Source organism: Cetorhinus maximus, chromosome 23 (assembly GCF_964194155.1).
Source record: "Cetorhinus maximus chromosome 23, sCetMax3.hap1.1, whole genome shotgun sequence".
Taxonomy (NCBI): domain Eukaryota; kingdom Metazoa; phylum Chordata; class Chondrichthyes; order Lamniformes; family Cetorhinidae; genus Cetorhinus; species Cetorhinus maximus.
The window spans coordinates 10,945,882-10,962,174 of NC_135901.1; the positions used below are offsets into that span (position 1 = coordinate 10,945,882).

The window sequence follows — 16,293 nt, forward strand, 5'->3', positions numbered from 1 at the left end:
CAGTGCGGCTGCCGCCAGCGGTCACTCTCGATCTATTTTTGGACCCAGCCAACCGCCGTAGACAGTGGGGGGAGGGAGAATTCGCCGTGCGGCTTCTCGTTCTGGCCGGGGCCGTCAGCTGGTTACCCGGAAACCTTGGCTCGAGGAGGTGCAGGGGGAGCGGGAACAATGGGTAGGGGTGGGACTCCCGTGTCTGCGCGCCTGGCCTGCAGACTGCAACCCGAAGACGTCACCGCGGGGCAGAGTGATTCCCATTGGCTGATTCAGGCAAGGTTCCATGGTGGACGTCACAATGCGTCGTTGGACAATGAGCTTCGGACTAAAACGTCCTCCTCTGGGTAACATCTGTGGGGAAATCAATGTTTCCTCATTTCTATTTATTTTCTAATTCTGGGCTTAAATTGTTGAATTGCAGGAATTGAGGGAAGGAGGTGAATCCAGGCAGGGTGGAGACTCTAGAAAGGTTGCCCCAGGACTCAGTAAAAAGGGTGGTTTGTCCAGGTAATGGCTGGTATTTAACGTGACAGTACAGTAATATGAGAAAATGCTGAGCTGGTTAAACCTTAACTCAATGGAGTTCAGAAGAATGAGAGGTGATTTTATTGAAACAAATAGGATCCTGAGGCTGTTTGACAGGGTAGATGCTTGGAGAATGCTTCACCTCGCAGGGGATTCTAGAATTAGGGGTCACAGTATAAAAATAAGTGTTCTCTCATTTAAGGTGGGGAGGAATTTCTTCTCTCAGGGGGCATTACTCTTTGGAATTCTCTTCCACAGGGAGTACTGCAGGCTGGGTCATTGAACACATTCAAAGCTGAGTTGGACACATTTTTGATCGACAAGGGAGTCAGCATTATGGGGACAGGCAGGAATGTGCAGTTAAGGCCACATCAGATCAAGTAGGATCTTATTGAATGGTGGAGCAGGCTTGATGGGATGAATGGCCTTCTCCTTATCCATTTCTTATAATCTCTCCAGGAAAGGAAGCAGTGAGCATGGATCTGTTCAGGAGAATTGCGACGGTGAATATTTGGCACAGCAGAATGAGAATGGAGCGATTGTGTGTGGGATAGAGATTTACAGGTGTGAGGGAACAAGAGATGAAAGAATGTGCCGTAGTAACGAGAATTGCCTGTTCTGAATTTCTCACCTTTACTGACAGTGATGACTTTTCTAAACTCCTTTTACAGGATATTAGAAGGGGAGGATTTGTAGTCAGAAATCTCAAACCAAACATCACGTCAAGATCTGACGGAGTCACTCAATTCATCGGGACCTGAATATCATCAGCCTTTGAATCTAATGGAGAAATGTTTGTCTGTTCTGATTGCTTCATAAGGTCTTAAAGTTCAATGTGACTGGAAAAGCATCAAGATGCACACGCCCACGTGAGAGTGTTCTCGTGCACTGACTGTGGAAACAATATTAACCATTTACACAGCTTGACAAAAACATCAGACCATTCACAGCATGGAGAGACTGTACACGTGTTCTGTTTGTGGATGAGTCCTCAACTGATCGTCGAACCTGGAGAGTCACAAGGACACCCACACCATGGAGAAACGGTGGAAATGTGGGGACTGTGGGAAGGGATTCCAGTCCCCTTCTGCACTCGAAATTCATCGACGCATTCACACCGGGGAGAGGCCATTCACGTGCTTTCTGTGTGGGAAGGGATTCGCTCGGTCATCCAACCTGCTGACACACCAGCGAGTTCACACAGGGGAGAGGACATTCACTTGCTCTGTGTGTGGGAAGGGATTCACTCGGTCATCCAACCTGCTGACACACCAGCGAGTTCACACCGGGGAGAGGCCATTCACCTGCTCTGAGTGTGGGAAGGGATTCGCTCATTTTTCCGCCCTGCAGACACACCAGCGAATCCACACTGGGGAGAGGCCATTCACCTGCTCTGTGTGTGGGAAAGGATTCACTCAGTTATCTAGCCTGCTGAGACACCAGCGAGTTCACACTGAGGAGAGACCATTCACCTGCTCTGCTTGTGGGAAGGAGTTCAGTAATTCATACAACTTGTTGACACACCAGCGAGTTCACACTGGGGAGAGGCCGTTCACGTGTTCTGACTGTGGGAAAGGATTCACTCAGTTAGCCAACCTGTTGAGACACCAGCGAGTTCACAAGTGATTACAGGGGCTGGATTCTGCTGTTATTGCTACTGGTATAAACTACTAGTTCGACCTCAGCTGGAGTATTGTGTACAGTTCTGGGCACCATACTATAGGAAGGATGTGAATGGATTAGAGACAGTGCAGAAGAGGTTTACGGGAATGGCTCCAGGGATCAGAAATTTCAGTTATGAGGATAGGTTGGAGAGGTTGGAACTGTTCTCCTTGGAGTAGGGAAGGCTAAGAGGAGAGTTGATAGAGGTGTCCAAAATTATGAGGGGGCTGGACAGAGCACATGGGGAGAAACTGTTCCCACTCAAAGAAGGGTCAAGAATGAGGGGGCAAAGATTTAAAGTGAGTTGCAAAAGAAGCAAATGTGATGTGAGAGAAAAACCTTTTCACGCAGCGAGTGGTTTGAGTCTGGAATGGACAGCCTGGGAGTGTGATGGAGGCAGGTTCAATCGAGGCATTCAAGAGGACATTGGATGATTATTTGAATGGAAAAAATGTGCAAGGATACGGGAAAAAGGCAGGTCAATGGCACTAAGTCATAATGTTCATTCGGAGAGCCAGTGCAGACTGGATGGGCCGAGTGGCCTCTTATGCCATAACAATTCTGTGATTCTGTTAACCACATCCAGGACTGAACAATGTTCATTCTGACAGTTGGTGAAGTGGGAGGGTCAGAGGGTTTCTTTCTGCTGGACTGGCTGGTCTCTCAACTTTGCTTCCAGTGGGCTGATGCTCTTTGAGCCTGGGAGTGCATATTTCCACTGAAATGATCCACAAAAGCTGATGAAGAAAATTTATTTTATCCAGGATAATAAATCGTGTTTTTCCTACCACGACAGGTAGATCTAAAATATATACATTTGTCTCTGTTCCATGGAGTCTATAGCACAGGCCAGGCCAGTCAGCACAATTGGTCTATGTCAGTACTTATGCTCCACATGGGCTTCTACCCACCCTCTTCATCTTCTCCATCAGCATATCCTTCTATTCCTGTCTCCCTCATGTATGTATCTAGCTTCCTCTTCAATGTATTCATGTTATTCAGCTCAACCACTCGCTGCGGTAGTGAGTTCCACTTTCTCACCACTTGCTGGGTAAGGAGGTTTCTCATGAAATCCCTATTGGATTATTGAACCCCTTCATAATCTTAAGGACTTCCATCAGGTCACCCTTCAGCCTTCTCTTTTCTAGAGAAAAGTCCCCCAGCCTTTCCTGAGGGTTAAATGCTCTCAGTTCTAGTATTATTCTTGTGAGTTTTTATTGCCCCTTCTCCAGTGCCTCTATTTCCTTCTTCTAAATGGAAATCACAAATATTGACACTACTCCCAGTGCAGTCTAACATGGTCCTAAACAAGTTGACCTCCCTAGTATCTAGTGAACTAGCATCTTATACCAGTAGCATAACCTCCCTGCTTCTCAATTCTGTCCCTCTAGAAAGGAACCCTATATATGGGCCAACATTTAAGGAAAGATGTGAAATTCTTTGAGAGGCTGGAAACAGGATTTACAAGATGACAGACTTCAGTTAGTTGGAGAGACTGGAGCAGCTGAAATTCCTCTCTTTATGTCATAGAATCATTAAGATAAGGAATGGGACCATTCAGCCAATCAATTGCATGACAGCTGTCCAGAGTAAACTGGTCAGTCCTATTGTCCCATTCCATCCCCACATGCCTGTAGGTTTATTTCCCACAAGTGCCCACCCAATTTCCTTTCAAAATCACTCCATCATCTCTGCTTCTATCACTCTCATTGGAAGCAGATTCCAGGTCTTTGCCACTCACTTTAAATGGCTACAAGACTCAGAGAGCAGAGATGGAGCACATTAGGCCCATCGTGCTCATGCTGGCTCTTTGAAAAACTACCCAATTAATTCAGTCGCCCTGCAGTTTACTTTTGCTTTCAAAAATCTGTCCAGTTCCCTTTTAAAAGATCGAGCTGAATCTGCTTCTCGCAAAGTTTTCAGGGAGTGAATTCTAAATCACAACAACTTACTGTTCTAAAACAAATAATTCAGGATATAGTGTGTTTGAAGTTTCACATAGCATTCGAGATGGTATCAAAGACGTGATTATTACACAAAATTAAGGCTCAATCTTTATCAATGGTTTTGAGGAAGAGATTGAAATATATCCAAGTTTGTGGACAATCAGAAAAAAATGCATTTCTGTAGCACCTCTCAGGACCACAGGACTCCCTAAAGCGTTTTACAGCCAATGCAGCAGTTTTGAAGTGTAGTCAATGGTATAATGTAGGAAACTGTAGGCAGGTCTGCGTAATGAAATTCAGTTTTAAAAATCAATCGCTTTCATAATATATTCACTGTTATAAGTAACAAGGTCAAGGAAGCCATCTTAACCTCTACAAGGATTGTTGCCTTTTCACATTCTGCAACTTCACTTTATTGACTATATGTTCATTTTGTATTAAAGCCCATCATAAAACATATGATTATTCAGTAATGACCCTTGATTAAGTTATCATTAGTCACTCAATGCAAAAGACAATTATATTGTAGTGGCTGGATCTTTATTTTTAAACATTAAGACTGGAAAAGGAGACACGTCTAAGCTTTTCATCTTGCACTCATCAGGACACTTGCAAGAATATCAATATAAGGGTGTAACAACAATTTATACTGTATGTGAAGTGGCATTGCCATGGGGAATGCACCACTGATGGTGACTGACAGTTAGCTTCCAAGCATTGTTTGAAATTTAAACCAGGCAGCTTGACCCTGATTGGTCAAGACATTGCCCTGAGGAATGAGTCAGCGATTGGCTGTCACTTATTTTGTTTAGCTGAAACAGACACAATGTACGTACTTGTTCTTTCTGCCTGCAAAGAACAGGGACCTATGTATTAATATATGTAGCTTCCTGTACATACAAAAGTGCCACATTTCAAGCCCAACTGACAATCTTAAATTGGCTGTCAGCATAATTCTTAGCACATTGAAGGTAGGCCTGTGGTAGACCGTGGTAGATAACCCCCTGGCAGATTTCTCAACTCGTACGTCAAGGAAAGGGAGTTCATTTGACTGCTCCATTTCAAAGGTGAATTTGAGTACAGGATGGAGCCTTCATTGGTCAATATACGCATTGGGATTCTTACAGCTGCACACACTATAAGACTGGCCCTATCGACAACCTTGTAAATAGGGCGCATCAAAGGCATCCTGAGGAATAATGGCCACCCTGATCAAATCGTTTTGTGCTGTATATCATGCAAACTCATGAACGGGCCTAAGGCCATATAGGGAAATTGATGTTTATTGATTAGTCTTAGTTTAGATCACATGATCAAATTATATTGATCAATTAACTTTATGGTATATTATCCTTTTAAACTGTAACCAATAGAGGACGTCAGCATTTAGTATCATGTGACTCTGCTTAGCTTCACTTGACAGATAAAGGCACTACAGGACTTTAGACACAATGGAGGTAACATACTAATGAGTTAATTACAGAACAACTGCTGAAGAGGCCCCTGTTGTATGCATTTCCATTTCACAGAGCCACATTGTGAGAACTTGCCACTTTCAAGGTTGAACGGGCAAGCTTACATCCCCCCACATCGTAATACCTTATCGAAACCTGGTGTTATCAGCAAAGGAAAGTTAGGAAAGATTTATTGTAGAGAGGAGGGAAAGAATAACAACAGCTGTGTTCTACATTAAGCTAGTTTTAATTCATAGTGTTTTCGAAGAAAGCAATTACATTTGGCTCAATGTATTCTTTGTATTAATCTTTGTTGTTAATTTTTATAACATTGTGTTTTGTAACTGTATAATCCTTTTAGACTTTTATCACTCAAGACTATGTAATAACTGAATGTAGAAGGAGACTTTACGACCTTACATTTTAAACACTAATTATTGATATGCACTTATATTTTATATGCACTCTTATAACTTTTAAGTATTACCTATTTTGTAATCTTCTGTAATAGGCCTACATAGTTTTAAGCAACTTTTCTATTCTATCCTTTGTTTTAAAAGTAGAGTAACAATTACCAACAGCACAAAAAAGAAACACCTAGCAAATGGCCTCGAAAGTCACTGATAAAGGTTTTGATTTAATAACGAACCTGCACCAATTCAGCAAAGTTTGAGACAACCATCTCAAGGTATCATTCATGAGGCATGACAGCATATTGAACAAATAGCCAAGGAAGATATCATAAAACCTCATTTTATCTTGGTAAGAAGTTATTAAAATAACAGAAACAAACTTTAATGAGGAGGATGATCCTATAAGTAACTGGAATTTTAAGGAACCAGTCTGGGGATACTGGTAGGTGACATCAATCGATGACAATCACCCTTGGGAACCAATCACAGATTGATCACACACCCCTTGAGCCACTTAGAAAATAGCCTCGCCTTGTTTAGGCCAATCAGAATGCAATATCATTGATCATACTGTGGATTGTGACTTGTAATGAGTTAATAAGCAGCAGCTTTCACCAAGCCGCACTGAATTTGAAACTGAAAACTGCTTGTTGGCTGAAAGCAGAAAACCAGAAGGCTCCAGAGAGAGAAAGAAGACCAAGTGTCGACCTGCATCCAAAGCTGAACCGGGAAGCAAGAACCGTAGTACGCCTGTAAAGTCACTGCCCTGCTGTGATAAGTATGAACTTAGAACTTATTAAAGTTTCCTGAATCACTTGTTTCCTATTGCCTGAATGGTTAAAGTCTCAAATGAACAAAATTGGAATTTAAGTTCAAATGGTACTGAGAACTTTCTGCTGTCACTTTCGACCCTGAAAAGTGCCCAGTCTACCTCAGGAAGGGCAAGGTATCTGAAAAATGTATGCAACAGATGAAGCTAGCAGTTTCATGCTGCTACTATGTAGCAGCAACATGAATGGTAGTCACCACTAACAGAATGCTGCCATCAAGCCAAAAAGACATTTTACCTATCACACAAATGAGTAATGTGGTATATAAATTTCAGTGCCAGTGTGATGCTGGGTATGTAGGCTGTACATCCCAAAGACTGGCAGATCTTATCAAACTGCATGTCCCAGCCGCTGTTCACAACGGGCAGGGTACAGACTGTAGACAACCAGCCCGTGCTTGCAAAACTCAAAACACAGTGGCCAACATTAGATGTGATTCTACAATTGGACATTTGCTAAGTAACTCTCAATGAACTTAGAATTACACTCACAACCAATTTAAGATTGCCAGTCAGGCTTGCAATGTGGTGCATTGCGTCTACTGGAAGCTACATATATTAATACACAAGGCCCTGTTCTTTGCAGACAGAAAGAACATGTACAAAGATTGTGTCTATTTCAATTGAACAGAATAAGTGACAGCCATTTGCTGACTCATTCCTCAGGGCAATGTCTTGACCAATCTGACCCCATCCAATGACTTACTATTCCCTACTCTGATTCTATCAAACTCCCTAAGTATTCTATTTACCTCGGTGCTACTCTCTGATGTATCCCCCTTATCAGTTAATACTTCACTACTTCCCACTGGCAGTTTTTCTGCTCTCCAATCTGATTTTTCCTTCAGGTTCCTACCCCTCTCCCAATCTAGTTTAAACCCTCCCCAACAGCACTAGCAAACCTCCCAACAAAGACATTAGTCCCAGTCCTGTTAAGGTATAACCCGTCCTTCTTGTACAGATCCCACCTGCCACAGAACCAATCCTAATGCCTCAGAAATCTAAAGTCCTCCCTCCTACTCCATTTCTCCAGCCAAATGTTGAACAGCTCAATATTTCTATTGTTATGTTTACGAGCACATGGCACTGGGAGTAATCCTGGGATTACTACTCTTGAGGTCCTGCTCTTTAATTCCCTCCCTAACTCCCTAAAATCTGCTTTCAGGACCTCATTCCTTTTCCTACCTATGTCATTGGTCCCAATGTGCATCATGACCTCTGGCTGTTCACCCTCTGCCAAAAGAATGTCCTGCAGCCACTCTGTGACATCCTTGACCCTGGCACCAGGGAGGCAACATACCATCCTGGAGTCAGGTCTATAGCTGTAGAAACAACTGTCTGCTCCCCTAACTATGGAATCCCCTACCACTATACCTTTTCCACACTTTCTGCTCTCTCTTGTGCAGCTGAGCCACAATCTTGGCTCTTGTTACAGTCCTCTGAGGGACCATCTTGCTCAGCAGTATCCAAAATAGAAAAGCGGTTAGAGAGCAAGATAACCTCAGGGGATTTCTGCACTTCCTGCCTGTTTCTCTCAGGTACGATGGAGATCACCCATTCCCTCTCTGCCTGTGTACTTCTTAGCTGTGGTGTGACCACCTTTCTTAACGTGCTATCCACATAATCCTCAGCCTTGTGGATGCACCACAGACTCCAGCCGCTGCTCAAGTTCCGCAACCTGCAGCTCAAGTTTCTCCAGCTGGTGATACTTCCTACAGATATAGTCATCGATGGCACTTTGTGCCTGCACAAGTTACCACATCTTGCAGGATGCACATTCCACATGGCCAAGCTGCACTCCCATATCTTAAACTTTATATAAACTGTTTACTACAGTATGGTACAATATAATAACCAACCTGTCACTTACCAATTGTCTCTCTTCTCTGTGGTGAGTCCGGAAAGGCCTATACTTACCAACTAATCAACTTATGGGACTCCTGTCATGTCACTTTTGATTTTCTCTGTAAACTCCTGGCTCTCCCTCTCTCTGCCTTTTTGGGCTCTCTCTTTCTCACTGAACTCCTGCTGCTTTACAGGCTTCCACTGTAGCAAAGTAAGAGTCAGCTACTGCAGGCAGAGAAAAGATAGAAAATGAAAGGATCACCTCCTTCCCTCTTCACTGAACTCCCTCAACTCACCAAACACCAACTTAAGCCCTCTAATGCAGCCCAAAGCAGAACGGCAGATCAACCGATTCCACCTCCTGAGAGATACTGTAACCGGAGTAATTTTGTCAGTTTTGTTGGCTGTCAATGTAACTATTGTGACTTGACTGTCTATTGTAACAACTGTGATTGGGCCATAGATGGAACTAACAGACGTTAGTAAGCTAACAGGTCAAGAAGCCATTTTGAACTAATCCAGGAGACATGGATGACCAGAGATGTTCAGGTTATGATGAGAAGGAAAAGAGAGGCTTTTAGCAGGTACAAGGGAAGCAAATCAGCAGAGGCATTAGTGGCGTACAGACAGTGCAGGGTGGAGCTTAAGAAGGCAATTAGGAGAGCAAAGAGGGGATATGAGAAACCTCTGGCTGGTAAAAGTAGGGAAAATCCCAAGATATTCTATAAGTATATCAATGGGATGAGGATAACCAGGGAAAGAGTAGGCCCCGTTAGGGACAAAGGAGGCAATCTATGGGTGGAGCCAGAGGACATCGCTCGAGTGTTGAATGAATACTTCATATCCGTCTTCACCCAAGAGAGTGAGGATGAAGGTTATTGAACTCGGGGAGAGAGACTGCAAGGTTCTTAAGCAAATTGATATGGGGAGTGACAAGGTATTGGAGGTGTTGGCAGGCTTAAAAGTGAACAAATCTTCAGGTCCGGATGATTTGTGTCCCAGACTGCTGAGGGAGGCAAGGGAGGAGATCGCAGGGGCTCTGACCCAAATTTTTAATTCCTCTCTGGCCAAGGGGGAGGTGCCAGAGGACTGGAGAAGAGCTAATGTGGTTCTACTATTTAAGAAGTGTTGTAGAGGTAAGCCAGGGAACTACAGGCCAGTGAGTCTCACGTCAGGGAAACTATTGGAGAAATTTCTGAAGGAGAGTATCTATCTCCACTTGGAGAGGCAAGGTTTGATCAGGGATAGTCAGCATGGATTTGTCAGAGGGAGGTCATGCCTAACAAATTTGATTGAATTTTTTGAGGAGGTGACCAGGTGTGTCGATGAGGGTAGTGCAGTTGATGTAGTTTATATGGATTTCAGCAAAGCCTTTGACAAGGTCCCACATGGGAGACTTAGAAAGAAGGCAAATGTACATGGGATACAGGGTGATTTGATGAGGTGGATTCAAAATTGGCTTAGTTGTAGGAGGCAGAGGGTGATGACAGGATGCTTTAGTGACTGGAAGCCAGTGTCCAGTGGCGTACCACAGGGATCTGGGGATCTGTGCTCGGTCCCCTGTTATTTGTCATTTATATAAATGACATAGATGATGATGCGGGGGGGTAGGATTAGTTAGTTTGCGGATGACACAAAGATTGGCTGGGTGGTTAACAGTGAGGTTGAGTGTCTTGGGCTACAGGAAGATATAGACGGGATGGTCAAATGGGCCGATAAGTGGCAGATGGAATTTAACCCTGAAAAGTGTGAGGTGATACACTTTGGAAGGAGTAATTTGACAAGGAAGTATTCAATGAATGGCACGGCACTAGGAAGTTCTGAGGAACAAAGGGACCTTGGCGTGTGTGTCCATAGATCTCTGAAGGTGGAGGGGCATGTTAGTGGGGTGGTGAAAAAGGCATAAGGGACATTTGCCTTTATCAATCGAGGCATAGTTTACAAAAGTAGGGAAGTCATGTTGGAGTGGTATAGAACCTTGGTGAGGCCACAACTGGAGTACTGTGTGCAGTTCTGGTCGCCACATTATAGGAAGGATGTGATTGCACTGGAGGGGGTGCAGAGGAGATTCACCAGGATGTTGCCTGGGATGATATTCACGTTATGAAGAGAGGTTGGATAGACTTGGGTTGTTTTCATTGGAGTAGAGAAGACTGAGGGGCGACCTGATCAAGGTGTACAAGATTATGAGGGGCACGGACAGGGTGGATAGGGAGCAGCTGTTCCCCTTAGTTGAAGGGTCAATCACAAGGGGGCATAAGTTCAAGGTGAGGGGCAGGAGGTTTAGGGGGGATGTGAGGAAAAACCTTTTTACCCAGAGGGTGGTGACGGTCTGGAATGCGCTGCCTGGGAGGGTGGTGGAGGCAGGTTGCCTCACATCCTTTAAAAAGTACCTGGATGAGCACTTGGCACGTCATAACATTCAAGGCTATGGGCCAAGTGCTGGTAAATGGGATTAGGTAGGTAGGTCAGGTGTTTCTCATGTGTCGGTGCAGACATGATGGGCCGAAGGGCCTCTTCTGCACTGTGATTCTGTGATAGTAATATAAACCAGTTACTGCATGAATGGAAACCGGCCAGGAATGATTGAACAAAGTAGTGAGACTCAACTGTGAGACAGTTGAAGGATAAGCAATTAATCAATAGATGTATTGGTAAAGACTGGACATATAACCTGGGACAGAAAGTCTGTAATGCTTACACATAATTTTAAATGTACTAAATGTACATTATAAGACAGTGCATTGTAAAATGATCTTTCACAGACCAATCTAAAAAGATGAGTTGTGCTAAGTCGAAGTCTTTATGTCCTTGGGGAGTAACATAAAGATGGGTAAAGAATAAGGCATTATTCAAGAATTATTAAAAATCAGATACTGAAATATAGGGAGTAGCCCCATTTTATTACTGTGTGGAAAGATGCTCACATATGTGAGAAACAAATTATAAATAAGCAGACAGTTAATTATTGTTTGACAGTTAGGCTAATTTGAGATAAGAAAATATGAGTTACGGGGATCAAATGAAGGTGTGGAGAAGCCATTTTGCTGGCATGTTATCCACGCACTGAGTGTTTGAGACGGGATTCTGAAAGATCGACTGTCGACGGCCAAGCAGAGGGTTAGCATCACTTCACACCTTCAGCTTGATCACCCGAGGAAGGTGTGAGAAGTCTGCTTAGTTGTTAAGATTTTTCCTTTTACTGTTAATTGAAACTTAGTTTTCTAATTTTTTAACTTGTTACCTTTCTACCTTTTAATTGTTAATAAATCTTTTAAATTTACCATCTGAAGTATTCAGTCTTCTCCGATGATTGAGTCTAGTGTGAACCAAATGATTTATTAGATAATACACAATTGGGGACATCAGGTCAAATGAGTTGTACCCCATAAATTAATTGTAATGCCCTTTACACCATGAGCTCTAATTTTGTGCAGTAACCTTTGATGTGGCACTTTGTCAAATGCCTTCTGGAAATCGAAGTACAGCACATCCACAGGTTCCCCTTACCTTGTTGCTTGTTACTTCCCCAAAGAACACTTATAAATCAGTCAGGCATGATTTCTGTTTCACAAAACCATGTTGACGCTGCCTGATTACATTGAGACTTTTTAAGTGCCCATTAGAACCTCCTGAATAATAGATTCTAGGATTTTGCCAATGACAGATGTTAAACTAACTAGCCTATAGTTTCCTGCTTTCTGTCTCCCTCCTTGAATAGAAGAGTCACATTCACTATTTTCCAATCTGATGAGATCTTTCCAGAATCTAGGGAATTTTGGAAAATTAAAACCAATGCATCTACTATTTCAGCAGCCACTTCTTTTTAGACCTTAGGATGAAGTCCATCAGGACCAAGGGACTTGTCAGTTTTTAGTTCTAATAATATTCTCGGTCCCCTTTCCCTGGTGCCTGTTATAAGTTCCCTGTAATTGTTTTAAGTTCCTCTCTCTCTTTCACCTCCTGATTCACAATCATTTCTGGCAGGTTATTTGTATTCTTTGCAGTGAAGACAGGTGCTAAAATTTGTTGTGTTTGTCCGCCATTTCCTTATTTTCCATTATTAATTCCCCAGACTCACTCTCTAGAGGACCAATGCTCACTTTACTGATTCTTTTCCTTTTTAAATACTTGTCGAAACTCCACCTGTTTTTATATTTCTAGCTAGCTTTCTCTTGTAGTCTAATTTCTCCCTCTTTATTAATCTTTTAGTCATTATTTGCTGTTCCTTTTATTCTTTATACGGTATTATAAAAACTGCAGCATTCCAATTGTTGTTGACGGTTCCCGTGTGTTCGGCTCTCAGCTGCAGGCAGCGCCTGGTTCAGTTTTACCCAACACATCTATGTCTGTGATGTCGCATTCATCTCACATTTATAAAGCTACTTTCACGCAGTGAGAAACATCCCAAAGGGCTTCACAGGAGTGATGACCCTGAGCCACATAAGGAGATGTGAGGATGTTAAACTGAGGGTCCTGTCTGCTCTCTCAGGCGGATGTGAAAGATCCCATGGCTGCTATTTTTAAGGAGAGCAGGGGCGCACTCCATGGTGAGGGCAATATTTCACCCTCAACCAATCTGACTAAAAACAGGTCATCCCTGGTCATGATCACATTGCTGTTGTGGAGGTTTGCTGCGCACAGAGATGTCCTGAGATTGTGAAAGGCACTTTACAATTCTGTCAACTCCAGCCCGGATAATGTGATTAGCAACAACACTTACCCAATATCATAATTAACAAGGTTCACTCCTGAATCTAATTAACAGCAGCAGAATTTGAACAGTGCAGTCACGTGTGAATTCGCTGGTGTGTCAGCAGGTTAGAAGATCGATTAAATCTCTTCCCACACACGGAGCAGGTGAAGGGCCTCTCCCCAGTGTGAACTCGCTGGTGAGTCAGCAGGTTGGATGAATGAGTAAATCCCTTCCCACACACGGGACAGGTGAAGGGCCTCTCCCCAGTGTGAACTCGCTGGTGTCTCAGCAGGTTGGATGATCGATTAAATCCCTTCCCACACACGGAACAGGTGAATGGCCTCTCACCAGTGTGAACTCGCTGGTGTGTGAGCAAGTGGGATGGTCGTGTGAATCCCTTTCCACATTCAGAGCAGGTGAAGGGCCTCTCCCCAGTGTGAACTAGCTGGTGTGTCAGCAGGTTGGATGACTGGGTGAATCCCTTCCCACATTTGGAGCAGGTGAACGGCCTTTCCCCAGTGTGAACTCGTTCATGTACAGTAAGTTCAGATGATCGTCTGAACCCAGTCGCACAGTGAGAGCACCTGAACGGTCTCTCATCAGTGTGAATGCGTTGATGATATTGCAGATCCCCAGAACCTTTGAAGCACTTTCCACAGTCTGGACATTTAAAAGGTCTCTCGTCAGTGTGAACCCGTTGATGTGTCAGAAGGTGGGGCGATGTCCTGAACCTCTTCCCACACTGTGAGCAGCTGAACGGTGCATACCCGGTGTGAATGCGCTGGTGCTCCCTCAGTCCATGTGGGTTTTTAAAGCTCTTTTCACAGTCAGGGCATTTAAACTCTCTCTTTTCAGCGTGGACTTGCTGGTGTTTCAGCAGGTGGGATGAGAGAGTGAATCCTTTTCCACACACGGAGCAGGTGAACGGCCTCTCCCCAGTGTGAAGTCGCTGGTGTCTCTGAAGGCAGACTAACTGAATGAATCCCTTCCCACACATGGAGCAGCTAAATGGCCTCTCCCCGGTGTGACTGCGTCGATGAGTTTCCAGATCAGACGGGGATCTGAATCCCTTCCCACAGTCCCCACATTTCCACGGTTTATCCCTGGTGTGAACGGTACTTTTTGCTTCCATGTTCAAAGGATGATAATATTCAGGTCCTGATGAATCAAGTGACTCTGGCTGATTTTGATGTGATAGTGGTTTGACTTTCCAAACTGAAAATCCTTCTAATACTCTACAAAATGAATTTAAAACATAAACAAGGAACTGTGAAACAGAACCGACAAAAACACAAGGACAGGCTGTGACATTGAGGTGAATGAATCTGGTAATTTGTGGGACCAGCACGTGGAAAATGTGACCATGGAAGCTACCAGATTGTCATAAAAACCCAGCTGGTTCACTAATGTCCTTAAGGGAAGGGAACCTGCCTCCCAGTCTGGACCTACACAAGATTCTGGCCTCTACGGGAGAAGAGAGAGTGAGAGGTGGAGGAGGGGAAAAGGAGACGGATTTCATAGATCTGCAATTCAACCAGAATTTGGAAATTCCAAACCCATGGCCCCCACCACCTGGAAATACAAGAGCAGCTGGTGCATGGAGAAAACCATCGGCTTTAAGACGCACAGCATAGAGTTCACACTGGGGAGAGGCCAGACATCTGCTCCACATGTGAGAAGGGGTTTAATCCATCATCCATCCAGCTGACACACCAGCGAGTTCAGCAATGACTCCGGGGGTTGGATTCTGCTGTTCATCACATCCAGGACTGAACCATGTTCATTCTGATAGTGTGGGTTTGTTTCTGCTGATGTTAATAATCTCTGTAACCGGACTGGTGATTTAATATTCTGGAAATTGCCTTGTTTTACTTTGTAACCCTTACTCTTCAAATGAAGCATCTTTCTTCAGCCTACAACAAACAGTAATTTACTTGTAATTTTTTCCATTTAGTTTCTTTATTCAGTGCTCACCATATGGTCTGCTCTACGTTGGGAAGATCAAACACAGATTGGGTGATCACTTTGTGGAACAACCTCTGTTCAGTCTGTGAGCTTGACCATGAGCTTCTGGTCACTTGTCATTTTAATTCCCTGCTCCACTCCCACTCTGACCTCTCTGTCCTTGCCCCCCCCTGATCTGTTCCAATGAAGCTCAATGGGAGCTTGAGGAAAAGCAGCTCATCTTTCGATTCAACACTTTACAACCTTCCAGAACTCAACATCGAGTTCAGCAGTTTCTGCACCAACAGGGAGTTGTCAGGATCAGGAACTCTTGACCTGAAAAGGTGCTGGAACCTGATTCTACAGGGAATTTTAAAAGGAAATTGACAGGGACTTGAGAATGAGGAACTTACTGATTACAAACAGAATGCATGTGTGTGGGTCTAAACATGACTGCTCTTTCAAAGAGACAGCAGAAGCACAAAGGGTTGAATGGCCTTTCTGTGCCGTAAGTTTCTATGATTCTAGGGGATGGCTATTTAGTCCCTCGTGCCTGTTCCACCATGAAATGAAAACGTGGCTGATCTGTGATCTAACTCTATACACTTGCCTTTGCTCCACATCCATTAATACCTTTGGTTAACAAAGATTGTTCAATGTCAGATTTAACATTAACATTGATCTTGCATCAACTGCTGTTTGTGGAACAGAGTTCCTCACTTCTACCTACCTTTGTGTGCAGAGGTGTTTGCTAACTTCACTTCTGAAAGGTTCAGCTCTCATGTTTACATTATGCCCACTATTGCGTTGATATCCTCTTTAACCAGCAATGCAATTCCACCACCTTTTCCTTTTTGTCTGACCTTCCTAAACACTGAATACCCCTGGATGTTCAGTTCTCATCCCTGGTTGATGCAAGATCAATGTTAATGTTAAATCTGACATTGAACAATCTTTGTTAACCAAAGGTATTAATGACATTGAA

General features: G+C 43.7%; 2 protein-coding genes across 3 annotated transcripts in view; one reads left to right on the plus strand and one right to left on the minus strand.

Annotated features, from left to right (window-relative positions):
• The window catches only part of LOC144698217 (uncharacterized), a 141,715-nt gene that overhangs the window by 8,066 nt on the left and 117,356 nt on the right, over positions 1–16,293 (plus strand). Inside the window, exon 3 of one of the 2 annotated variants that reach the window (XR_013580462.1) lies at positions 1,340–2,859. Coding sequence is in view for 1 of the 2 variants with exons in the window: in XM_078570193.1 (XP_078426319.1) it covers positions 1,555–2,145 (591 nt within the window). In the remaining variant the exon portion in view is untranslated. Of the gene's footprint in view, positions 1–1,339; positions 4,587–16,293 lie in introns of those variants that run through there. The other variant, XM_078570193.1, reaches the window with a different exon arrangement.
• On the minus strand, positions 11,133–14,361 carry LOC144697799 (uncharacterized). Its single transcript, XM_078569791.1, has 2 exons — positions 13,401–14,361; positions 11,133–12,092 (listed from the first exon to the last, which is right to left on the minus strand). The coding sequence occupies exon 1, from the start codon at positions 14,359–14,361 to the stop codon at positions 13,459–13,461; it is 903 nt and encodes a 300-aa protein (XP_078425917.1). The 3' UTR covers positions 11,133–12,092; positions 13,401–13,458.

What these genes read in the sequence shown, in the direction of transcription:
- LOC144697799 (XM_078569791.1), bottom strand. Translation starts at nt 14,361, where the DNA reads ATGTGTGGGAAGGGATTCATTCAGTTAGTCTGCCTTCAGAGACACCAG.